The following is a 26,138-nucleotide window of genomic DNA, read 5'->3' as shown; positions in this document are numbered from 1 at the left end:
TGATTTCTTTTGAATTTCCCATGATGCCAAGCAAAGAGGCACTGAGTTTGAAGGTAGGCCTTGAAATACACCCAAAGGTACACCTCCAATCTTCTAAAGCCATGAAATCATTTTCTGAGATTTTCCACACTGTTAAAGGCATAGTAGTGTATGTAAACTTCTGAACCACTGGAATTGTGATAGAGTGAATTATAAGTGAAATAATCTGACTGTAAAACAATTGTTGGAAAAATGACTTGTGTCATGCACAACGTAGATGTCCTAACAGATTTGACAAAACAATAGTTTGTTAACAAGAAACTAGTGGAGTGGTTGAAAAATGAGTTTTAATGACTCATTCGCAAAATAGAGTAAATTCGCAAAATGTCTAAAACTCTGATTTCTCTTTGTCATTATGGGGTTTTGTGTGTACATTTATGAGGATAAAAAAAATTATATATTTTAGAATAAGGCTGTAACATAACAAAATGTGGAAAAAGTCAAGGGGTCTGAATATTTTCCGAATACACTGTATATATATATCAGAATATTTAGGCAAGATAGCTGGCTAACTCGATGCTGCTTGATGCTGCTTTGTAGTATACCCCTCAGGTTGAATAATGCTCGTACAACACTCACTACAAGCTTGCTAATCTCACCCACCAGCTTGCTGGAACACTTTGACTTTCTCAATTACCAACACTGAGCTAGGTATGTGTTTTTTATTTGGAAGGATTATTACAGGGGTTTAAAACCAGTTTTGACATGTCCTTAAGGCACATCGGTCAATTTCACAAGCAGTGGAATCTTTCAAAGCATGGATATACAATTACCCGCGACCACCTGAGGCCTTTCATAACACGTTCCCACTGTTTGAAAGCACTGGGCTGGGTCAGCACGCAAGGCTTTAGGAGGTCTCTGTTTATTGGTTTTAACAGTATGTGCCCTGAAAACATGTGGGGATGAGTCTCTGTTCTAGCACTGCAGGCTACAGGTTGTTAGCTTCTACTTGACATGCCTTCTTGATTGGATAAGATACTGATACTCAGTATTTATTCAGGATACACCTTTTAAATCTTCTCTCCTCTCATTCCACATTTGCTTGCAAGGCGTGCGGTCTAAAAACAATGACTGTTTGTCATCCTGGACCATTCAGACTGACAGATGCTCAGATCCAGTTGAGGTATCTCCGGGTAAAGATACCAAACAAAACATTCCAAGGCAAAGTTCACTCAACAATGTAAAGTCCTGTTACAACTTGTGAACACACCATGCATCTTGGCATTACATTTGAACCCGAGTTATGGCAGGAATGAGAAACATGTATTTTTTTATACTTTTTTATCACTGTAAAAAAAAGGAAGAGAGAAACAACAAATGAGACCTGCTGGAAAAAAATCAGTGAGTTATCAAAAATATACTTTATTCACACTGACTTTAGGCTCTGTCTGCATACAACAACAGCATTCCCAGTGGACAGATTTATGTGCTTTATACAGTTAAGAAATACCAACAAAGCAGCTGGCTTTGGTCAGGAAATATGCAGACTGATATCTGGCTATGCACTACATTACCGATTAGATGGTCTCAAGGGGCCTTAGCACATAAAGCCAGCCTCTGTGAGCATGTGTGTCAAATGCTTATCATTCCACGGTTCCTAGTCGTAATCATACAGGCTTGATCACCAAGAGAGTATTGCTCTTTTTTTACAGCTTAAATTCAAAACGATTTAAGACAATAAATGTGATTACTGTAAAGCCCATCAATGCAAATTCTTTCTGTAACACACACACACACCTGTTCCATATCAAAGTAGGTTTTGCTTATACACAGTTTGTGGTTTTTGGCATTGCATGGAATTAAGAATACATTCACGATGTGCTACCTCGCTTTCTATAGTGGTAGATATTTTGACAAATAGCCTCAGGAATGTCCCGTGGCCTCAGTAACTCTAATCCCAACAGAGAGGTTGTTGTCAGGTCCATAGTGTCAGTATTTTCCTAGCAGTGTTTGGACAGTGACACATGTTTTGTTGTTTTGGCTCTGTACTCCAGCACTTTGGATTAGAAATGATACAATGACTATGAGGTTAAATTGCAGTTAATGTAGACTATCAGCTTTTTTATTTGATTATTATAAATGTTTTGGGTGAACCGTTTCAAAATTACAGCACTTTTTGTACATAGTCCCTCCCTTGTAGGGAACCAATGTATTTGGACAAATTCACTTATATGTGTATCAGCAGTTTAGTATTTGGTACAATATTCCTAGCACTCAATGACTAACTACATTAAGCTTGTGACTCTACAAACTTGTTGGATGCATTTGCAGTTTGTTTTGGTTGTGCTTCAATAGAAATGAAGGGTAAATAATGTATTGTGTCATTTTGGAGTCTCTTATTGTAAATAAGAATAGAATATGTTTCTAAACACTTCTACATTCATGTGGATGCTACCATGATTACAGATAATCCTGAATGAATCGTGAATAATGATGAGTGAGAAAGTTAGAGGCATAAATATCATACCCCCCCCCCCAAAAATGCTGACCTGCCCTATTATTGTAATGTTCAGAGGTTGTCTTGGGGGGTATGATATTTGTTCTTCTGTAACTCTCATTCATCATTATTTACGATTAATTACGATGAAGATTATCTATAATCATGTTAGCATCCACAATAATGTAGACCTGTTCCGAAACATATTCTATTCTTATTTACAATAAAAGTGACTCCAAAATGACAATACGTTATTTACCATTAATTTCTATTGGGCACAAAATAATCTGAAACACAACCAAAACAAACGGCAAATGCATCCAACAAGTTGGTAGAGTCACAAGCTTGATCTAGTCATATCATGCTAGGAATATGGGAACAATTACTGAAGTTTTGAATACCTTAATACACATAAGTGAATTTGTCCAATTACTTTTGGTTTCCTAAAATGGGGGGGGACAATGTACAAAAAGTTCTGTAATTTCTGAACGGTTCAACTGCTATGAAAATGGCCTCAAATTAAAGCTGACAGTCTGAACTTTAAAAGGCCCAATGCAACTATTTTTATAACAATATCAAATCATTTCTGGGTAACAATTAGGTACCTTACTGTATTAGTTTTCCATCAAAATTAACAAAAATAGTTTTTTTAGCAAACAAATATTTCTCAAGCAGGAATTGTGCTAGGACAATCTGGGAGTGGTCTGAGTAGCGAAGAGAAAACTGAAAACTAGCTGTTACTGGCAGAAATGTTTGGAATTCTTTGTTGTTGGTTTATTAACCAATTACCACCTGCTGATGTCACCAGGCAAGCCAAAGCTCCCGCTCATGCAAACCTGCTGATTTAGAAGGTCATGTGTAGATTTTTATTTCCAACCAGAAACAAATCAGGAAATAACACTGATAAAATTGTTTACATTATTACAGTGTCAGTTTCATCAGCTGTTGTACAATATGATACAAAACAGGAAAAAAATTATTTCACTGCACTAGGCCTTTAACATCAGTCATTGTATAATTTCAAATCCCCCCCCCCCCAAAAAAAAGAACTGTCACTGTCCAAATACTTTTGGAAATCACTGTATATCACTAGGCACACTCCACACAGCACTGCCAGTCTCTCCTCACCACTATGGTCCAGGGTGTAATAGGTGCCATTGTAACAGTGTGTTCTTCAGGACTGGCCTGAAACAGGTCACTGGAACGGCAGGATGTCCTGTATGCTCCATGGAAGCGTCTGCAACGCCTGGGCTACGCACGTTTCTAACAGCAGACCCACACACACAGCCATCAGGGAGAGTCTTCTGCTGCAGTTTAGAATGACTGGAAAAGAGAGGAGAGAAAATGATCACGTCTTACAAGGACACAAACATGACAATATGCAGGAAAAGTACTTCTTCTGAACATCTTTGGAATCATGTTAAACTCCTACTTGGTGTAGAATAGAAAAACATTTATACGAATGAGATTAAAGCCCTATTCCCTCGGGACTTGTATTACTAGAGAACGTTGATTATGTAATTATTACCACAGAATGTCCGTTATTCGAGAGGACGATTCGGACAGGATTAGTTTTTTTCCAAACTGCAGCCTGTAATTCTTAATTCTTTTTTCAATATATTGACAGTTATGATGGAAACCTGGAGTTTTTTTTTTCTAGGTGTGAAGATATTTCAATAGGTCCAGGCCATAACAGGGCTACACTGATAACTTGAGCTTGGTTCCCAAGTTTCTAAACCATACCAGCCATCATTGGTATAGTGTTGCCATAATATTTGAATTGAGGCAGTGGGAACATAATCATTCGGATATTTTAGCGATCTGCAGTAGATGTCGTCCTAAATGCCCCCCAGGCTTCAGGCGTGAGCTAAACAGTGCACATGCACTTGAGATGCGTTTTATGGATGAAAAAGTAAATGTATAATTTCAAAAAGTTTAGGTCAGTTGTATGCTGCATTGCCATCTATTAACAGCAAGGGTTATTTTTAATAGGCACAATATTTTTTAACTGATGCATTTGGTAGTATTCAATTAATATGCCCAAAACATCGGAAAGTATTCAGACCCGTTGACTTTTTCCACATTTTGTTTTTACAGTCTTAAATCTAAAATGGATTTAAATGTTTTTAAAGTCCTCAGCAATCTACACACAATACCCCATAATGACAAAGCAAAAACAGGTTTATAGAAATTTTTGCAAATTTGTTACAAATAAAAACCGGAAATACCTTATTTTCATAAGTATTCAGACCCTTTGCTCTGATTTGATTTTTAATTGTATTTTTGTTTATTTATTTAACTAGGCAGCCAGTTAAGAACAAATTCTTATTTACAATGACGGCCTACGCTGGGACAACTGTGTGCCGCCCTATGGGACTCCCAATCACGGCCGGTTGCGATACAGCCTGTAATCGAACCAGGGTCTGCAGTGATTCCTCTAGCACTGAGATGCAGTGCCTTAGACCGCTGCGCCACTCGGGAGCTATGAGACTCGAAATTGAGCTTAGGTGCATCCTATTTCCATTGATCATCCTTGAGATGTTTCTACAACTTGATTGGAGTCCACCTGTGGTAAATTCAATAGATTGGACATGACTTGGAAAGGCAGACACATGTCTATATAAAAAGGTCCCACAGTTGTCAGAGCAAAAACCAAGCCATGAGGTCGAAGGAATTGTCCGTAGAGCTCAGACAGGATTGTGTCGAGGCACAGATCATTCTTAAATGGAAGAAGTTCGGAACCACCAAAACTCTCTCTGGAGCTGGCCGCTCAGCCAAACTGAGCAATCGGGGGAGAAGGGCCTTGGTCAGGGAGGTGACCAAGAACCTGATGGTCACTCTGACAGAACTCTAGAGTTTCTCAGTGGAGATGGGAGAACCTTCCAGAAGGACAACCATTTCTGCAGCACTCCACCATTCAGGCCTTTATGGTAGAGTGGCCAGACGGAAGCCACTCCTCAGTAAAAGGCATGACAGCCTGCTTGGAGTTTGCCAAAAGGCATCTAAAGACTTTCAGACCTTGAGAAACAAGATTCTCTGGTCTGATGAAACCAAGATTGAACTCTTTGGCCTGAATACCAAGCATCGCGTCTGGAGGAAACCTGGCACCATCCCTACGGTGAAGCATGGGTGGCAGCATCATGCTGCAGAAAGACAACACAGGAGTGGCTTCGGGACAAGTCTCTGAATGTCCTTGAATGGCCCAGCCAAAGCCCGGACTTCAACACAATCGAACATCTCTGGAGAGACCTGAAAATAGATGTGCCGCAATGCTCCCTATCCAAACTGATAGAGCTTGAGAGAATCTGCAGAGAAGAATGAGAGAAACTCCCCAAATACAGGTCTACCAAGCTTGTAGCATCATACCCAAGAAGTCAAGGCTGTAATCGTTGCCAAAGGTGCTTCAACAAAGTACTGAGTAAAGAGTCTGAATAGTTATTTAAATGTGATATTTCAGTTTATTTTTTATAAATTAGCAAAAATGTCTAAAAACCTGTTTTTGCTTATCATTGGGGTATTGTGTGTAGATTGATGGGGGGAAAAAACTTTTGAATCAATTTTAGGAAAAGGCTGTAACCTAACAAAATGTGGAAAAAGTCAACAAGGGGTCTGAATAGTTTCTGAAGGCATAGTACATAAAAGCATTCACTGTGAATGTTGATACATGTAAGCCGTTCATATATAAACTATGTGCAGCACTTTGTTCAATTTATCAAATCAGTTATTGTTTTCTTGCTCAAACTGTGAGCAACACCTGTCAAACTCAGACATTACTCTCAAAACACAGGGACGTCTATTCGCAAGGGACTAGTATTATCAGAGGACTTTGGAGTTGACCAAAAAACAGTAGGTTATTCTGTCTGGAATTGTTACTCTCCTGCCACCCATAAATTACTGACACGGCAGATTTGGACGGGACTAAAATGACATACGTGGTGTTTTGTGCTCGTGCACACAGTTACATTACCCAACGTCCCCCCCAGTAAAACGAATCCCATACAAATAGGGTCGAATGATTAAATCACCTTATCCAATCCATTGCAGAAATAGTTCCATTTAATCATTATCGTCAGGAAACTGAATAACCCATCAGTGCAATAAACAGATACAAAAATCCAATAGGCCATTATCCTGTGAAATGTGACAAATCACAGCGGCACACAGAGACAAATGCTTGCCTTGCACGGCTGATTGGTTAACAACAAAAAAAAGCATAATGCAAGAGTAAGCCAGTTAATTAATGGATTAGCTTTGGACAGTTTTGGAACAATTTATAAACTGCCTATTTTAGTAACTCTAGAGAACAACTAAATTCATGTTCTAACATAGATTCAAGCTAGGAGTAAGAGCTGCCATCTGCTGGTGCACACTAGTGCTCCTAGCCTCCCAATCAATACCCTGTGAGCCGTCCATTTACCCTTTAATTGAAAAAGTGATATCTATGGTGATTTTTTTACACTATATATACAAAAGTATGTGGACACCCCTTCAAATGAGGGGTATCACCATGTAGAATGCCAAGTGTCGGCTGGAGTGGTGTAAAGCTCGCTGCCATTGGATAATGGAGCAGTGGAAACGCGTTCTCTGGAGTGATGAATCACGCTTCTTTATCTGGCAGATGGTGAATCTGGGTTTGTCGGACACCAGGGGAACGCTACCTGTCCCAATGCATGGTGCCAATTGTACAGTTTGGTGGAGTTGAAATAATGGTCTGGGGCTGTTTTTCATGGTTCGGGCTAAGGCCCTTTAGTTCCAGTCAAGGGAAATCTTAACAACACAGCATATAATGACATTCTAGATGATTCTGTGCTTCCAACTTTGTGGCAACAGTCTGGGTAAGGCCATTTCCTGTTACAGCATGATAATGTTCCCGTGTACAAAGCGAGGTCCATAGAGAAATGGTTTGATGAGATCGGTGTGGAAGAACTTGACTGAGTCCTGACCTCAACACCATCGAACACCTTTGGGATGAATTGGAATGCCGACTGCGAGCCAGGCCTAATCACCCAACATCAGTGGCCAACCTACCTAATGCTCTTGTGGCTGAATGGAAGAAAGTCCCGCAGACAATGTTCACACATCTAGTGGAAAGCATTCCCAGACGAGAGGAGGCTGTTATAGCAGCAAAAGGGGGGACCAACTCCATATTAATGCCCATGATTTTGGAATGAGATGTTCAACGAGCAGGTGTCCACATACTTTTGGTCTGTGTCACGTATGAAATAGGTTATATTCTAGTATCAATAATGAGAAATTAGAACTTTTCAATCAGTTTCCCCTCCAAAGCCCTCGCTGAATTGTCAAGAATAGAGATGGAGCTAGATGTGAGTGACTAATGGGAGCATTTCAACACTGATGGAGGAATTGTTTAACGTACCTCTTATGGCTTGAGAGTTGGATGTGAGCACAAACAGCTTGATGAGGCTGAAGCAGAGCGGGGAGTAGTCATGCTCCCATATGACTGCAGGGATGAGCAGGACTTTGCCATAGCTGGACAGCAGGAGGGCTTTCAGCAGTAAGCTCAGTTCAAAGTCAAAGCCAAGCAACCACTGAACCAGCCACAGGAAGGACAGCACTCCGACAGAAAACGCACCCAATTCTGTGGACAAATGAACATGAAATCAGTACAAACCATCAGAAGGCTGTCATTTGTATGGAATCAATGTGTAAAGAAAGCAGGATTTGTCACTTCCACGACACTTGGAAACATTGTTATAACATTGCTATTAACATTTCATTAGCAAACATGCATATGACAATGCATGAGTTGTAGTAATAATAATAATAATAATAATAATGTGACTGTCCTTTTTCCATGCTTTATATACCCACCAAGAGCTGCCACCCCAAACATGCCATAGAAATCCCATTCCTTGGTGTATCTAATGATGTCTGCAGGGTCATTGCTCTGCTCAGATCCCTGAAGTTGTGACCACCTCAGGTAGGCCTCACACAGTAGGCAAAACACACACAACTTCCAGTGAATCTGTGGAAGAAACCATCAACAAGACATGGCATAATTTCTTGAGTCCTCTGTCCTGCAGAGTAAATGCAATGCAATGTAGATGAAGCTGCATACATTGTCTAAAGCGTGCTCTGTACTCTGACTCTAGTGAATAGTTTTTCAGTGTCTCACTGTACTTACGTTCAATGTAGTGTTGAACAGAATGTGTCTGAATGCTTGAGTTTTGCATAAAATGGCATCAATCAGAATAATGACGGGATCATATTCAATGTACTTGTCTACAGGCTTTTGGCAGGATCCCTGAAATAAATAGAGACAGACCACAAGCACTGACTTGCCTAGTTAAATAAAGGTTCAAAAACATTTTTAAAGAAAAAAAAACATTTCTTCAGCTTTTATGGCTAAACTAAATAGCTAGCTTACTGTTTACTCTGTTATAAGGGTAGAGACCCAACCACTAAGTCTATATACATTTCAGCTAGCAATCCATCATCAGGCATAACTTGAATAGAAACAGCAGAGAAACCCAGCTAGCTAAATTACACAGCTGGCAGTCACAGGTCCCTTTGGCTTAATTTCTAGCTAAGCCTAGCATCACCAGTTAGCTAGCTAATATCTTAACCAATAAATCAACATGAGCCAGCTAGTCAACTCACACATATGGTTATCTTCAAGATCCCATTACTGTAATCTCTGTGAAGCTCGTGGGCGTCCTTATTGCATTCAACACATCTAAACCGCTTTGCCATTCTGTTTTAGGTTGGCAACGATGGAGAAACCGGCTTGAAAAACCTGACTTCCTTGATTTGTGCGTGATAGGTTGGGAGTTGTAGTCGTTTACAGTTTGACTGGTAGTTCAGTTCACGGTGGGGAGTAGGAACACGGGAACTACATTACCAAAGCTCCAGCGCTCCTCACCTACACATCAAACACAACATGGCACCTGCTGGCAGTGTTGTTGTGGTAGCTCTCTCACTTCTGTACTTATCCCGTGCTATATTTTCCACGGAATACCTCTCTACGCTCACTTTCTTCAATAGCGAACTGCACAAACATGGTTGCAGCTCTCCGTCAGAGTGGGAGGAATACACAACGGATTGCGGTAAGCGGTCTTTTAACACAGTTTTGCCACGTCCTCGTAACTCGCTGTGTAGGCAGCTAGCTAAACTAACCAAACCTATTCTTCCGCACCCGTTAACAGGAAGTTACATAGCAAGCGAGAGAGAACTCGTAGAGGTTAGGATTTGATTGTAAAGGTCAGGGTGGAATCAGAGACCCCGCAACTAATCTTTCAAGACTAACAGAAAGTACTTCGACAAGGTCCCCAGTTTCCCCGAATAATGCAGTGCTATGATATCCTTATGTATCTAAGTTTTTAACACGATGTCAGCAAGTACACGCCTTTCCTGAGCGTGAACGTAACCCAGAGCGCAACTCAAAACTCCCGCTGACTCATTCATTGTTTTGTTGGAACAGGTTATGTATTGGAATGTGCATTGTAGCGAAAGAAAATCAAATTACTTTGCAAATGAATAAAACATATCCTGCTGAATGAATGAATGAGATCATCCTATGGGTTTCCCACTGAACTGTCACAACTTGTTGAGGCTTTTATGACTCAATCAACAATACAGGATTAGTATTTGATGAGCAGTCCCTTCATTGCAGGCAGAAAGAAGCCTTGAAGCCTGCCAGTTTATTGGGTACACCACCTTGTTCACGAAAATGGTTCACTTCTACAGTGTCATTTGGCCATGGCTTGCTATATAAAGCAGGCATTGTGTTACTGTTTGATTCAACGTTAGACTGGACAAAACGAGTGACTTAAGCGACTTTGAGCTTGGTATGATCGTCGGTGCCAGGTGCCCTGGTTCCAGTATCTCAGAAACAGATGACACGCATGACAGTGTCTAGAGTTTACCAAGAATGGTGCGACAAACAAAAAACATCCAGTCGGCAGCAGTCCTGTGGGTGAAAACGGAAGGAGAATGGCCAAGAATGGAGCAAGCTAACATGCTGGTCACAAACAGGCAAATAACAGTACGACAGTGGTGTGCGTTCCGAGATGCCGATTTTCACAACTCGTCTGCCCTTGTCACGTATGGGCTATTGCAGTAGACGACCACACCGGGTTTCACTCCTATCAGCTAAAAACAAGAAGAAGCAGCTCCTGGGCACGCAATCACCAAAACTGGACAGATGAGGAATGGAAAAACATATGCCCTGGTCCGACGAATACCGGTTCTTGTTGCGTCATGCTGATGGAGTCAGGATTTGGCCTAAGCAGCATGAGTCCATGGCCCCATTCTGCCTGGTGTCAACAGTACAAGCTAGTGCTGGTGGTGTAATTGTGCGGGGAATGTTTCCTGGCACGCGTTAGGTCGCTTGATACCAATTGAGCAACATTTCCATGCCCTGAAAAATTCAGTCTGTTTTGGAGGCAAAAGGGGGTCCAACCCACTAGATGGCTGTACCTAATAAACTAGTGTGTGTGTGTCTGTGGTTTTATATATATATATATATATATATATATATATATACACTATACACACACAAAGTCAGCAAAAAAAAGAAACGTCCCCTTTTCAGGACCCTGTCTTTCAAAGATAATTTGTAAAAATCCAAATAACTTCACAGATCTTCATTGTAAAGGGTTTAAACACTGTTTCCCATGCTTGTTCAATGAACCATAAACAATTAATGAACATGCACCTGTGGAACGGTCGTTAAGACACTAACATCTTACAGACGGTAGGCAATTAAGGTCAAAGTTATGAAAACTTAGGACACTAAAGAGGCCTTTCTACTGACTCTGAAAAACACCAAAAGAAAGATGCCCAAGGTCCCTGCTCATCTGCGTGAATGTGCCTTAGGCATGCTGCAAGGAGGCATGAGGACTGCAGATGTGGCCAGGGCAATAAATCCCAATGTCCTTACTGTGAGACATCTAAGACAGAGCTAAAGGGAGACAGGACAGACAGCTGATCGTCCTCGCAGTGGCAGACCACGTGTAACAACACTTGCACAGGATCGGTACATCCGAACATCACACCTGAGTTTGTGTGTGTGTCACCATAATGACCAAGTTGGCAGCAGTCTGGGTGCTTTGTTGTCTGATGCTGTATATTTCCCTACAGAGTCCTTTATTCTACAGTTGGAGGACCCAGACTGTGAGGAAGGAAGCAACCCACCATGCGAGTCTGTCTTCTCTCTCAACGCAGAGAAAATCCTGGTGAGATGCAGCAAATTCACTGAGATCTCAGTGCTTTTGCCTGGGCATTTCTGTTTGACTGACTTATTGTAGTGGAATAACTACCATTGTCTTCGTTCAAACAGAGACAAGCCAAGTTGTTCATAGAGCAGAAGCGATTCCCTTTTGCAGTGGACAACCACAACACAAATGAGGAGCTTGGTAAGAAGTTATTCCTGAAAGAGTTTGGTTTGTGGAGTGTTAGCTATACATTGCTTGACTCTCATTATTCATTTCATTGCAGCTATAGGATATGTTCTTATTGGCAATGGCCTGTACGATGAAGCCATCAAACACTTCTCCTTGTTACTACAGGTTGGTTAACATTCATAGATGCATGAATTACAACACTCATCTTTGTACATGTCTTGGTCTGGCCTTCTTGACAGTTTTGAATAATGCATGTTTTTTTGTTTAGACAAATATATTAATAGTAGAGAGACAGACGTACAGACTTCATCGGCCCCCGAACTGTCGATCTGTCTCCGTTCGTCTCACTCAATCTCTCAGACAGCACTGGTGCGATTTTGACTAAACTTGGGTGAATGATGCGTCTTGCCGTAGAGATCCTGCATTTAATAAATTACACTGATTGGCCATATGGTGGCGCTATAACAAGCGATTGAAAATGCAAACTTTGAAAGGTCACGCCCCTCACCCCATTTGAGATAAAGTCATGAAATTCAGTATGTAGGTCCCTCTCCTCACAAGGAACAAATGCGCCCCAGGGACCCCTATGGCCCGCCATGATGGCTTTTCCACCATTTTGAATTTTTTAAACACTTAAAACGGTACTCTTCTAGCAAAGAATGACCAATCCGCATGAAACTTGTTATGCGGCATCTAAGGACAAAGGTCTCTCAATGCAATATTTTCCAGACTAGTACCTAAAATAACATGGCCGCTATTGACCAATGAACATTCACGTGGGCGTGGTCTGGCACATAAATGCATCTAAATCAGTCACAGATAATCATACTTTAACAACATTTGGTACACATGTTGCAAACACTGTCAAGACACAACATATGCAAGAACATTCATATCGACGAGAACATTCATGGCGCTATAACGGGCACACATTTTGTTACTGTCAGTGTAGTCTGCTTTGAATTGTTGTCACTAATTGCATCATTCGTGGGGGACGACATGTTTACTGTTGCCTTGTTTACGTTACAGTGCTTCCCCTCTTTTCTCCCTGCTTTGAATATGTTGTGCAGTTTGCAATGGAGGACATATCAGTGTGTGTTGTCCTCTACTAGGGGGATCCAGAGGTAGTCAGTGCCATCTACGGGAGAGGGATAGCATACGGGAAAAAGAGTCTGCAGGTAAGTGATCACAGCGGCATGATACTAGTTCACAGAATGTTGATACCAGCAGTTTTATTCACAGCAAATGTTTTCAGGATGACACATCATAAATAAAAATCTAATCTGCAATGCTCAGCAGTTAGTATATGTGCTTGTCAGTGGATGTGATTGATGAAGGCTGCGAGTGGCCTTCTTTTTTTCTTTTTTTTGTGTCCTGGTGTGTCCAATAGGGGTCACACTGTCTCTCTTCTTTTCTCCTATGGAAGGACATCAAGAATGCAGACTTGGCACTGTTCGAGTTGAGCCGAGTCATCACTCTGGAGCCCAACCGCCCTGAGGTATACGAACAGCGGGCAGAGGTGAGGATAATGCTAGGCCTGTTAATGCTTCATGGGTTAACCCGCTGTTTGTGTTATACCTTGCGTTAGGGTATTGGTTTTCATTGGTGTTTACTATCATGCTTGAATTGCATGTCTGTTTTTAAATGGGGCAAGTTTCTGTGTCACCCCATGCAAAATGGTTACAAATGAGTGAGGGCAGTGTTATTCTCTTAAGCAGGCTTTAAAAATAAATCTTACACAGGAGGCAACTGCTGTTGTATTAACGCTATGCCTTGAAGTAGTCTAGTTACTAGACCATTAGACCTTTTGGATAATATACTTGCAGATCCTTTCTCCGCTTGGGAGGATCAGTGAGGCTCTGAGTGATCTCTCCAAAGCCATCCAGCTCCAGCCCTCCGCCCGCCTCTACAGACACAGAGGAACTCTGCTCTTTATCGCAGAGGTCAGACTGACAAACCATGATCTGTATATGGGGTCTCTGATTGGTGGTGTTGATATATAAAGTTCTCATAGTTGGTTTTCTGATGTCGTTTTTCCCCAAATAGGATTATGTGGCAGCTATGGAGGATTTTCAACAGTCTTTGGATCTGAAGAAAAATCAGCCCATTGCCATGCTATACAAAGGTCTAACATTCTTCCACAGAGGAATGCTAAAGGTATAGACATTTTTGTAGAAAATCATAGTTGCTCAACTTTGAGTACTGCCAGTGTAGCCTGTTTTTTTTGGTTAAATCACTGCATGTTTACGACACAATCTTGTCCCCCATTCAGGAAGCCATCGAAACATTCAAGGAGGCCCTGAAATTAAAATCTGACTTCATAGATGCGTACAAAAGTCTCGGACAGGCCTACAGGTACAGTGGGGAGGCTCTATGACCTGCTTTGGTTTCAACCTGGTCAGTTCACATCGTTGGTCAGGAAAAGGTCAGGGCCTTAGTACTCATGGGGCCAATGCAGTGAGTGATCCCTGTGTCCTGTCTGTAGGGAGCTTGGAGACTTTGAGGCAGCTATGGAGAGCTTCCAGAAAGCCCTGATGCTCAACCAGAACCACATCCAGTCTCTGCAGCTGAGAGGCATGATGCTGTACCACCATGGCAGTCTCCAGGAGGCAGTTGGCAACTTCAAGGTAATGGCCGCGTCGCACAGCTTCTTTCTCCGGACTCGATATCAGTCTACCAATTACAGTACAGCTGAATTAGTTATTCTGCATCTCCCCTCTCATGATAACAGACTGCTTTACTGTGGGCTGTATGTGTAATAGTACTGGCTAGGGTGGGGCTGGCCTGCCATTCAAATGATTCTCATTTGCATCAGTTTTTCTAAGCATGCTGCCTAGAGAGAACCCCTTCGGATCAATACTTGTCCCACTCGCTTTATAATATCAATCCAGCCGTTACAAGCGATTCTGCGATTGCTTTGTTTTCACTGTGGCATCAGGCGGTTGATGGCATCGCAGTCTAACGAACTGCCCCTGATCAGACTCGTGTCACGTAGGCCACACTTTGACTGTCGTCATCATTCCAAATCCTCTCTCTGTCCCCATGATGTCATTTGGCAGTGTAAACGCCCTGCCTATTTGCCTACTGTCCCATCAGCAGCCCCGCTGTGACGACTCAGTAGGCCTCACGCGTTACTATGACGGTTACTGTTACATCACCTTGCATGACTTTGTCATGTGCTTCCCAGGATGCCTGTGGAGAATGTGTTTTGGTGGGGGTCATGACTCACCAGGCTAGAGCTGTTAGCCTCAGGCTGTTCACACAGTCAACACCGAAAGGTTAAGTGACTGCAGTGACATCCACTTTGAGTCAGAGTTAATTTGAGGTTCCCTCCCTCCGTTTTTTAATTCTTACACCTATGTGTGTCATTGGACTTGATGTGTAACATCTCCGTGTTGTGTTTTTCAGAGGTGTCTACAGTTGGAGCCCTACAACGAGGTATGTCAGTACATGAAGGGTCTGAGCCACGTGTCCATGGGGCAGTTCTATGAAGGCATCAAGGCTCAGACTAAAGTCATGTTGAATGACCCTCTGCTGGGCCAGAAGGCAAGCTCGGAATATCTCAAAGTGAAATACCTCCGAGGTGAGCGTAGCATTAGGGACCTTAGCTGACTAAACTCCACAGTGAAGGAAGTTTCTGATGAACTTCACCAACGGAGTGGAGAAGAGACCAGGCTTTCTGGAATTCAGCTTACCTAAAATCGATTCACCCAAGGTCAATTCTTTTTTCTTTTTTTTTAAGAGAAAGAAATTAAAAAAATATGAAATTCTTACTATGTGTACTACCTATGTTTGTCCTCTGTAGTTGCGTGCCTTTCTTTGCTGAAATTCATGCTTTTTCTGTAAACGTTAATCAAATACAGCCACCGACTGTTTCCTTGTTGAGATTCAATTGCCGCATTTGCGCTGAGTTGCCATTTTAGAGCAACAGCAATGAGCAAACAGTCGGCGGTTGTATTTGATTGTTTATTGAAAAAGTGTGGATTTCAGCAAACGAAGAAAGTCACGTGACTACGGAGGACAAACATGGGTACAAGGTAAGCATTTCATCATTGAAATGTAAATATTGACCTTGAGCGAGTCGATGTAGCCTAAGTTGAATTCCACAAAGCCTGGTCTCAGCTCCACTCCTTTGGTGGAGTTCATCAGAAACTTCCTTCACCGAGGAGTTTAGCCAGCTATAGTGACCTCCCGAACTAACATTTCAATCTGGAGCGGAATGTTGTGTCTTTGATAATTTCTTGCCTATGGAGATATGGTTAGAATTTTCCTCATGTCATTTCCCCCCCACAGAATACTCTCGCTACTTGCACTCACATCTCGACAAACCTGTGGCAGAATACAATGTTGATCAGGATCTTCCAGGGAACTTCAAAAACCACTGGGCAAAACACCTTCCTTTCCTTATAGAGGACTATGAGGAGCAGCCAGGACTGCAGCCTCATATTAAGTGAGTTTAAAGGGATATAAACCTGCTTCTGACTGAACATAGTTCAGTATTTTCTGCCAGGTATAGGTAGTATAATAGTAGTATAGGCTAACTGATGGGTAATGGAGCAGGCTCATTTACAGTAGATGACTTTGACCTACTGAGTGTTTGTGCTATTCAACCCATTTGTAACCTGCCCAACTTATCTTTTTTCGTGCCTTGCCGTTGTAGGGATGTTCTACCTCAGAACTTTGAAAGCTACAACATTGAAGTTCAGAAGCTCATTTGCGCTGCTGATCACCTTGGTGCCCTTATGCAATACGACACACCAGGATTTCTTCCCAATCGCAGAATACACAGAGGTGGGTGAGATCCCGAGCACATTTGAGTTCAGCCTCAAATCTGTTGTACATTCTTGGCTGAAATCAGATGAAGTAATTCTGTCAGTTTCAATATGACTATCAGCCCTGAACAACATGTCCTTTGTTTAAAAACAATGTGCATGCTGGAACTCATTTCAACATAACAAACTATTGTACATGTTGGTCTTTCTAGTATACATATTGTCTCACCCCATCCTATGGCTTTAATCCAGTAGCTCCATAACAGTAAATTAAATGTGTGCTGTGTTTCACCTCAATAGCCATGGGCCTAGCAACCCTGGAGGTCATGCAGGCTATGCAGCGCACCTGGAGCAATTCAAAGGTGCGAGTCAACGGCAAAACCAGGCAGATGCAGTGGAGAGACATGTTCGATATTGCCGTCAAATGGAGGAGGTGAGGCTTGGGTGTGAGATTGTTTTATAGTAACTTTTTTTTAAACAAAATGTTATTACCACAATGGGCATCTGCAGTGTCAATCACCACCCTGTCTGTTTCTGTATTGTCAGTCGGAGGTTTGGTACATGTTTCAAGTCATTGTGGTATTCTGTCCCTCTGAAGGATCGCTGATCCAGACCAGCCTGTTCTGTGGCTGGACCAGATGCCTGCCAGAAGTCTCAGCCGAGGGTTCAATAACCACATTAACCTCATCAGGTAACCTAAAGGAAAATGACATCAAATCGTCTCAAAGATAGTCGCTGTATAAATCTGACACACAACTGTTGAGTCAAGTTGTATTTTTAGATATTCCTTTTCATTATGTGGTTTTCCTGTTTTGTTTGTTTCCACAGAGGACAAATCATCAACATAAGATACTTGGCCTACTTTGACAACATACTCAATTTCATCAAAGACAGAATATTGGTTTACCACAGGTGTGCCTTTTAAAGAAAATACAGATGGTTTATTAGAGAAATATTTTTTACACGGTGATATACAGTGCATTCAGAAAGTATTCAGACCCCTTGACTTTTTCCACATTTAGTTACGTTACAGCCTTATTCTGAAATGGATTCAATTGTTTTCCTCATCAATCTACACACAAAACCCCATAATGACAAAGCACATGTATACAAAGTAAACGTATACAAGACCCTTTACTCAGTACTTTATTGAAGCACCTTTGTGTGCGATTACAGCCGCAAGTCTTCTTGGGTAAGACACTACAAGCTTGGCACACCTGTATTTGGGGAGTTTCTCCCATTATTCTCTGCAGATCTTGGACGCTGCACAGCTATTTTCCGGTCTCCGGGGTATTGTGTGTAGATTTATGGGGGGGATAATATAATCCATTTTAGAATAAGGCTGTAACTTAAGAAAATGTGGAAAAAGGGAAAGGGTCTGAATACTTTCAGAATGCACTGTATGTTGACTTACTGATGCATTGTCCTCAGGGCATACAACCCAAGAGGCCTACTGGAAGTCAGACAAGCACTGGAAAATGTGAACACGGTGGAAGACCTTCTCCCCATAATGAAGGTAATAAGAACACAGGGTTAGACATACAGGGGGGGTTGAGGAAACCCTCTGGGCCAGTCGACAATACCCGTCAGTGGCCCGCATGGGCTAGTGATTTTTGTTGTTGTAATAATGCTATTTTTAATCTAGGCTATATAATTGATTCAAAAAACGAAATTCCCGAAGCTGTTAGTTTGTTGATTATTTATCACATGCGCGTTGCACAGCCTAGATAATTTGTCAGGCAGAGAGGGTGCACAGCTCTCAAACAGCTGGTTGTTTGGTGGAGCAGCTCATCAAAGACCGACAGTGATACAGTAGGGGTAGGAAAGATGTTCCAAGTTATGATATCTAGCTCACCAGTAAACGCTAAGGCAAGGCTTTTGAAGTTTAAAGTCTTGGTTGAATATTTGCGATGCACAATGAAGGAATCATTGAATATGCTTCCAGACACTTGTAGCAATATACTTATTCCGGGATTTAATTTCTGATCGGTTTTTAAGAGATGTTGCCGCTTTTGTTTGTTTCAATTGACGGGTGTTGCGCTAGTCTGTTGCTTTCGTTAATAAGGTAAAGCCGAGCATTATGAGCAAGAGAGACCATGTCAAATGTTGGCCACAACTTGCTTTTCCATACAAAGCGTTTAATTACAAAGGGTACTCATTTTTATTTCGCTTTCTCGTTTTAGAACATGATACAATAACCCCTCAATAACTCTTCTCAAATGGCAAGACTGAGTAAAGCTACCACATGGACAGACTTCATTAGTGTGTTTGTGTCAGGATAATCTATTGCTGTATTTAGTCAGTCAATGCCCACATTATTCTGACATATTTTAGAATGTAAACATAATGTGAATGTCAATGCTTGGCTTGTGTTTCAACGCTGATAGAATGTCTGATTTGCTGCTGTTTTGCATTTCTATCCTGAAGCAGTTTAACAGTAAAACGAGAGATGGCTTCACAGTTAACTCCAAAGTGCCCAGTCTAAAAGACCCTGGCAAAGAATATGACGGCTTCACAATCACCATAACAGGAGACAGGTCAGTTTATTTGGTTCTAATACATGAATAAAGAACTGAGCTCTTGACATTATAGTCTACCTCCATCAGTGGTTTACCTAAGATTTTCCAATCAAATGGAAATTTGAGAATTTTTCCCATCATGGAACATCATTTATTGTGTGAAAATGGCAGGGTTTGGTATGTCAACTTGGGTTCGTTGAAAGCAGTTAAATACATGTAACTGCCAACATAATGTAAACACTTGAGTAAATGAGGGATACAAAGTATATTGAAAGCCGGTGGTTCCACACAGCTGTCAGGCCATTATTTTGGCTACCAAAGACTATGCCCCCATAGGATGACAATGCCCCCATCCACAGGGCACGAGTGGTCGCTGATTGGTTAGACAAGCATGTAAATGATGTAAACCATAATCCATGGCCGTTTCAGTCACCAGATCTCAACCCAATTGAACACTAATGGGAGAATCTGGAGTGGAGCCCGAGACAGGGTTTTCCACCACCATCAACAAAACACCAAATGATGGAATTCCTTGTGGAAGAATGGTGTCGCGTCCCTCCAATAGAGTTCCAGACACTTGTAGAATCTATGCCGAGGTGCTGTGAAGCTGTTCACCGGCTCGTGGTGGCCCAACGCCCTATGTAGACGCTTTATGTTGGTGTTTCCTTTATTTTGGCAGTTACCTGTGCTTCAATGAATAACATTTTTGTTATTTGAATTCACAGCTCAGATGTTTCTGTCAGGGAACTTTTTAACAAATGTTCTAGGTCTGTTTGTTGACATTGCATTCCAGTTACATTATGTAGTAGAAACAACTAATCCTTTCCTTGCTAAAACCATGTTGAACAGGGAAATAAAATCTACCTTTCCCAAAAAGCCCCGTGATGGGAAAGAACCAGACAATCAGTCCATTTGGGGTTGCAGAACAAAAACACAAACTGCAAGAGGCAAGAGCTGCAGTGAGAAACCTATTGTATAGGATTCCTCAAGTGTGGAACATCATCAAAAAAATAAATAGTTGCGCTTGAGAAATGAAATACACTGCTAAAAAAATAAAGGGAACACTAAAATAACATCCTAGATCTGAACGAATGAAATATTCTTATTAAATACTTTTTTCTTTACATAGTTGAATGTGCTGACAACAAAATCACACAAATTATCAATGGAAATCAAATGTATCAACCCATGGAGGTCTGGATTTGGAGTCACACTCAAAATTCAAGTGGAAAACCACACTACAGGCTGATCCAACTTTGATGTAATGTCCTTAAAACAAGTCAAAATGAGGCTCAGTAGTGTGTGTGGCCTCCACGTGCCTGTATGACCTCCCTACAATGCCTGGGCATGCTCCTGATGAGGTGACGGATGGTCTCCTGAGGGATCTCCTCCCAGACCTGGACTAAAGCATCCGCCAACTCCTGGACAGTCTGTGGTACAACGTGGCGTTGGTGGATGGAGCGAGACATAATGTCCCAGATGTGCTCAATTAGATTCAGGTCTGGGGAACGGGCAGGCCAGTCCATAGCATCAATGGCTTCCTCTTGCAGGAACTGCTGACACACTCCAGCCACATGAGGTCTAGCATTGGCTTGAATTAGGAGGAACCCAGGGCCAACCGCACCAGCATATAGTCTCACAAGGGGTCTGGGGATCTCATCTCGGTACCTAATGGCAGTCAGGCTACCTCTGGCGAGCACATGGAGGGCTGTGCGGCCCCCCAAAGACCATGACTGACCCACCGCCAAACCGGTCATGCTGGAGGATGTTGCAGGCAGCAGAACGTTCTCTACGGCGTCTCCAGACTCTGTCACGTCTGTCACATGTGCTCAGTGTGAACCTGCTTTCATCTGTGAAGAGCACAGGGCGCCAGTGGCGAATTCGCCAATCTTGGTGTTCTCTGGCAAATGCCAAACGTCCTGCACGGTGTTGGGCTGTAAGCACAACCCCCACCTGTGGACGTCGGGCCCTCATACCACCCTCATGGAGTCTGTTTCTGACCGTTTGAGCAGACACATGCACATTTGTGGCCTGCTGGAAGTCATTTTGCAGGGCTCTGGCAGTGCTCCTCCTTGCACAAAGGCGGAGGTAGCGGTCCTGCTGCTGGGTTGTTGCCCTCCTACGGCCTCCATGTCTCCTGATGTACTGGCCTGTCTCCTGGTAGCGCCTCCATGCTCTGGACACTACGCTGACAGACACAGCAAACCTTGCCACAGCTCGCATTGATGTGCCATCCTGGATGAGCTGCACTACCTGAGCCACTTGTGTGGGTTGTAGACTCCGTCTCATGCTACCACTAGAGTGAAAGCACCGCCAGCATTCAAAAGTGACCAAAACATCAGCCAGGAAGCATAGGAACTGAGAAGTGGTCTGTGGTCACCACCTGCAGAACCACTCCTTTATTGGGGGTGTCTTGCTAATTGCCTATCATTTCCAACTGTTGTCTATTCCATTTGCACAACAGCATGTGAAATTTATTGTCAATCAGTATTGCTTCCTAAGTGGACAGTTTGATTTGGAGTTAATGTGTTGTTTAAGTGTTCCCTTTATTTTTTTGAGCAGTGTATAAACAGCCTAGCCCCTATGGTGTAGGCCATCATTGTAACTGACTTGCCTAGTTAAATCATTTGAACCGATATGAATTCTTTTTTTCATTCAGCTCAAGCTTTCTAAGACACCTTGGAATGCAAGGCTTGAATATACTATGATTCAGCTTTCACTAAAGTGCACCTTGTTGTCTGCCCCTTGATGAATGTTGATGTACAGCACCACGGCGGTTGTATGGACCATGTTACAGACCACAGTGTTTGTTCAGACGGTGTGTATTTGTGTGGCCTTAGAGTGGGCAACATGCTGTTCTCAGTGGAGACCCAGACCACAGAGGAACGCACTCAGCAGTACCAGTCTGAGATTGAGTCCATCTATAAAGACCTGACTGCCAAGGGCAAGGCTCTCATGCTGTCCACTGAACTTGGGGTATGCTCTCTCTCCATCACTTGTTTTCCATTGCCTCTGTTTTTTCTTTTGTCTGACTGTCAGTTTTGGCTTCCAGTTGTGAAATGAATTGCCATCTCAACAATCCGATCCATAATGTTGCTCTACTATCTGATGTAAATCCAAAACTGTCCTTTTGTCGTGTTGATAGATTCACTCTCTACCCCTGAAAAATTGGGAGCGGACAGTTTTGCACATTATTCCGTTCCTTATCGGACTTAGTAGATCCCTCCCAAGTTAAAATTCAGTTAACAAACTTCAGACATGACTTAATCATGACGGCCCACATGCAGTATCAGTTTCCCATTGTTGTATAATGATATTACCTCTACGTGGACCCTGTAGTATGAATTGGTTTTGTTTTCTCTCTTTCAGGATGCAGATGCAGTGTGTAATTTAATTCTCTCCCTGGTTTACTACTTCTGTAATCTCATGCCCCTCTCCAGAGGGTCTAGGTAAGGTGTTATCCAAGTCATTTTCTTCTGCTGTGACCGTCAAGACATGATGTAACGACACAGTTTTCAGTTTGGTTCGGTCTGAATTGTGATTTTACTTTTACTTTTTTTAGTTATGAAATCTGTCTAATTTCTCTATATTTTGTCCCCGTTTCCCTTTACAGTGTTGTGGCATACTCTGTTGTCATGGGAGCACTGATGGCCAGTGGAAAGGAGGTGATAGGCAGAATCCCCAAAGGGAAGGTAATATTGCTGAATAGTTTTGCTCTACTTTACACCACATCATTATAATACATTACATTTTCCAGTGGTGGAAAATGTGTTATTCATAATCATGTATATTATATGTAGTTATCAATGAGCCTGTTTTTAAGCATTTTCCTTGTTTATGATTATTTTTATTATTTTTATTCCTCCAGTTGGTTGATTTTGAAGCCATGACAACACACAGTCCTGACAGCTTTAGTAAAACAGCAAAAAACTGGATGAATTTAAAGAGGTGAGTAGCTCGGCATATCCACTTGCATCACCTTTAAACACATAAGTTGGCCAATTATTTATTTCTATGTGTATTGATAACCATATACAGTATCAGTCAAAAGTTTGGAGACACCTACTCATTTTCTTTATTTTGACTATTTTCCACATTGTAGAATAATAGTGAAGATATCAAAACTATGAAATAACACATATGGAATCATGTAGTCACTAAAAAAGTGTTAAACAAATCAAAATATATGTTATGTTTTAGATTCTTCAAAGTAGCAACCCTTTGCCTTGATGACAGCGTTGCACTCTCTTGGCATTCTCTCAACCAGCTTCATAAGGAATGATTTTCCAACAGTCTTGAAGGAGTTCCCACATATACTGAACACTTGTTTGGTGCTTTTCCTTCACTCTGCGGTCCAACTCATCCCAAACCATCTCAATTGGGTTGAGGTTGGGGGATTGTGGAGGCCAGGTCATCTGGGGGCTGCAGGTAGCCTAGTGGTTAGAGCATTGGGCCAGTAACCGAAAGGTTGCTGGATAAAATCCCCGAACTGCCAAAGTAAAAAAATCTGTTGTTCTGCCCCTGAACAGTTAAGGCAGTTAACCCATTGTTCCCCGGTAGGCTGTCATTGTAAATAGGGATTTGTTCTTAACTGACTTGCCTAGTTAAATTAAAAAAATCTGATGCAGCACTCTATCACTCTTCTTCTTGGTCAAATAGCCCTTACACAGCCTGGAGGTGTGTTGGGTCATTGTCCCACTGATAGTCCCACTAAGCTCAAACCAGATGGGATGTCGTATCACTGCAGAATGCTGTGGTTGCCATGCTGGAATTCTAAATAAATCAGACTGTGTCACCAGCAAAGCACCATCGCACCACCACCGCCATGCTTCACGGTGGGAACCACACATGCGGAAATCATCCATTGACCTACTCTCCATTTCACAAAGACACAGCGGTTTGAACCAAAAATCTAAAATTTGGACTCATCAGACCAAAGGACAGATTTCCACCGGTCTAATGTCCATTGCTCATGTTTCTTGGCCCAAGCAAGTCTTATTATTGGTATCCTTTAGTAGTGGTTTCTTTGCAGCAATTCAATCATGAAGGCCTGATTCCCACAGTCTCCTCTGAACAGTTGATGTTGAGATGTGTCTGTTACTTGAACTCTGAAGCATTTATTTGGGCTGCAATCTGAGGTGCAGTTAACTCTAATGAACTTATCCTCTGCAGCAGAGGTAACTCTGAGTCTTCCATTCCTGTGGCAGTCCTCATGAGAGCCAGTTTCATCATAGTGCTTGATGGTTTTTGCATCTGCACTTGAAGAAACTTTCAAAGTTCTTGAAATGTTCCAGATTGACTGACCTTCATGTCTTAACGCAATGGTGGACTGTTCTCTTTGCTTATTTGAGCTGTTCTTGCCATAATATGGACTTGGTATTTTACCAAATAGGGCTATCTTCTGTATACCACCCCTACCTTGTCACAACACAACTGATTGGCTCAAACACATGAAGAAGGAAATTAATTCCACAAATTAACTTTTAACAAGGCACACCATTCCACAAATTAACTTTTAACAAGGCACACCTGTTAATTGAAAATGAATTCCTGCTAACTGCCTCATGAAGCTGGTTGAGAAAATGCAAAGCTGTCAAGGCAAAGGATGGCTACTTTGAAGAATCTGAAATATATTTTGATTTATTAACTTTTTTTGCTTACTACATGATTCCATATGTGTTATTTCATAGTCTTCACTATTATTCTGCAATGTAGAAAATAAGAAAAAATAAGAAAAACCCTTGAATGAGTAGGTGTGGTACTGTGTAGATATTTATTTTTTAATATTTATTCTCTTAGCCTACCAGTGTGGTACCAGAGTCTTCCGTCAGTAGCAGGAACCTTCCCAACGACTAGAACCATGATTGAGGTCCTCAACACGGACTCCACATCGCACTGTCCAAAGAAGTCCTAACACCACTTCTTCTGATGAGAACAAGGGCCTGTCTGTCTGCTCATAGTCTCTGGCCAAGCTCAACCCCCAAAGCACAATGTCTGTCTAAAAATGATTCAGAGCAACTACATGTTGTTCAGGTATGGCCCTATGTATGCAATACCAGCAAAACCCTAGTGTCTAGTATGTAAAAGCTACGAAATGTAACTAATTACATTCATTTGAATGATAGGTAATCTCTCGATTGTGATTGCCACAATTCTGTTTTTAACAACCCTCACAGCTATTCAGTCTAAGCAGAGAAAGTGTGGGATGAGATTCTAAGATGTAAACTTAACTTCAGGGCTATGCAGTTCCACTTGGGATACTTGAACATTTAGAAAAGTGAAGCAATCCTTTTATTTAGTCTTGTTGATATTGGACAGTGTTGCTCTGTGCCATTGCCATTTTCTGGAATTGTTTTTATCTTGACCCAAAAAGGGCACGAGGAAGGGTTGGTTTCAGGTTGTGTCCAACTTGTTTTGGGAAAAGAACACATTGTGCCATGATATCATTCCTCTGGGTTTATTTTGAGACCTCTGTGATTTTCATTGTTGCTTTTCTTTTTTTTGTAAAATGTTTGAATAATTTGACCATGGTCTTATAGACACAACATTAGAACAAACGTTCAGGGATTCATTTTGGGGATTTTGTTCAATTGCTCTGAAGAACCTCATGTCAGGACAAGCTTTGGTTTTCAGTTTATGTTCCCCACTTACCCTTTTACTGTTAATGACAGGATAGAATATGCATTGCCTGCATGGGTCCTTATTGAATGAGCTCCAGAGGATCACAACAGGGATCACTGCTTAATTGTCTTTTTTTGGCAGAACTACTGTTTAATAATGTTTCCATATCAATGATTGTGCTGAATTGCTGGGATTTTTTTATTTTATTTTAGCACTGGGTGAATTTGCTATGTTTATTACAGCTCAAATGTGGATTTTTAAGTGAGCAATATGTCCCATCTTGAAGTTTTAAACTTGAAGGAATGAAATCTGGAGATTTTGGGGAATTGGTATGTTCAATACAATTGGTTGACAAATTAGTGGTTTGTTTCTTATTTCAATTCAA

The 26,138-nt window shown here is 41.7% G+C and overlaps 2 protein-coding genes across 5 annotated transcripts; one reads left to right on the top strand and one right to left on the bottom strand.

The window, feature by feature from the left end:
- Positions 1 to 1,377: 1,377 nt before the first annotated feature.
- On the bottom strand, positions 1,378 to 11,010 carry arv1 (ARV1 homolog, fatty acid homeostasis modulator). The gene is made up of 5 exons (XM_020455046.2): positions 9,098 to 11,010; positions 8,622 to 8,741; positions 8,309 to 8,462; positions 7,854 to 8,075; positions 1,378 to 3,799 (listed from the first exon to the last, which is right to left on the bottom strand). The coding sequence occupies exons 1-5, from the start codon at positions 9,188 to 9,190 to the stop codon at positions 3,672 to 3,674; spliced, it is 717 nt and encodes a 238-aa protein (XP_020310635.1). The 5' UTR covers positions 9,191 to 11,010; the 3' UTR covers positions 1,378 to 3,671.
- On the top strand, positions 9,306 to 26,112 carry LOC109866392 (tetratricopeptide repeat protein 13). Of its 4 annotated transcripts, none has more exons than XM_020455044.2 (23): positions 9,306 to 9,543; positions 11,579 to 11,673; positions 11,778 to 11,853; positions 11,936 to 12,006; positions 12,954 to 13,019; positions 13,268 to 13,360; positions 13,668 to 13,784; positions 13,888 to 13,998; positions 14,114 to 14,196; positions 14,327 to 14,468; positions 15,250 to 15,424; positions 16,135 to 16,291; positions 16,502 to 16,632; positions 16,914 to 17,046; positions 17,212 to 17,304; positions 17,442 to 17,525; positions 18,045 to 18,129; positions 19,041 to 19,150; positions 21,973 to 22,108; positions 22,502 to 22,581; positions 22,746 to 22,824; positions 23,001 to 23,080; positions 24,932 to 26,112. In XM_020455044.2, the coding sequence occupies exons 1-23, from the start codon at positions 9,378 to 9,380 to the stop codon at positions 25,044 to 25,046; spliced, it is 2,478 nt and encodes an 825-aa protein (XP_020310633.1). In that variant the 5' UTR covers positions 9,306 to 9,377; the 3' UTR covers positions 25,047 to 26,112. The 4 variants fall into 4 exon arrangements, 2 of the variants coding, with proteins under 2 accessions (XP_020310633.1, XP_020310634.1); XR_002251685.2 differs by having other exon boundaries at positions 9,352 to 9,543; positions 19,044 to 19,150; positions 21,899 to 22,108; XR_004204669.1 differs by having other exon boundaries at positions 9,352 to 9,543; positions 21,899 to 22,108.
- Positions 26,113 to 26,138: the final 26 nt, after the last annotated feature.

The sequence above is a fragment of the Oncorhynchus kisutch genome, linkage group LG21 (genome assembly GCF_002021735.2).
Source record: "Oncorhynchus kisutch isolate 150728-3 linkage group LG21, Okis_V2, whole genome shotgun sequence".
Lineage (NCBI taxonomy): Eukaryota > Metazoa > Chordata > Actinopteri > Salmoniformes > Salmonidae > Oncorhynchus > Oncorhynchus kisutch.
The sequence above is the reverse complement of the archived record's forward strand: the minus strand, read 5'-3'. Positions and strand labels throughout refer to the sequence as shown.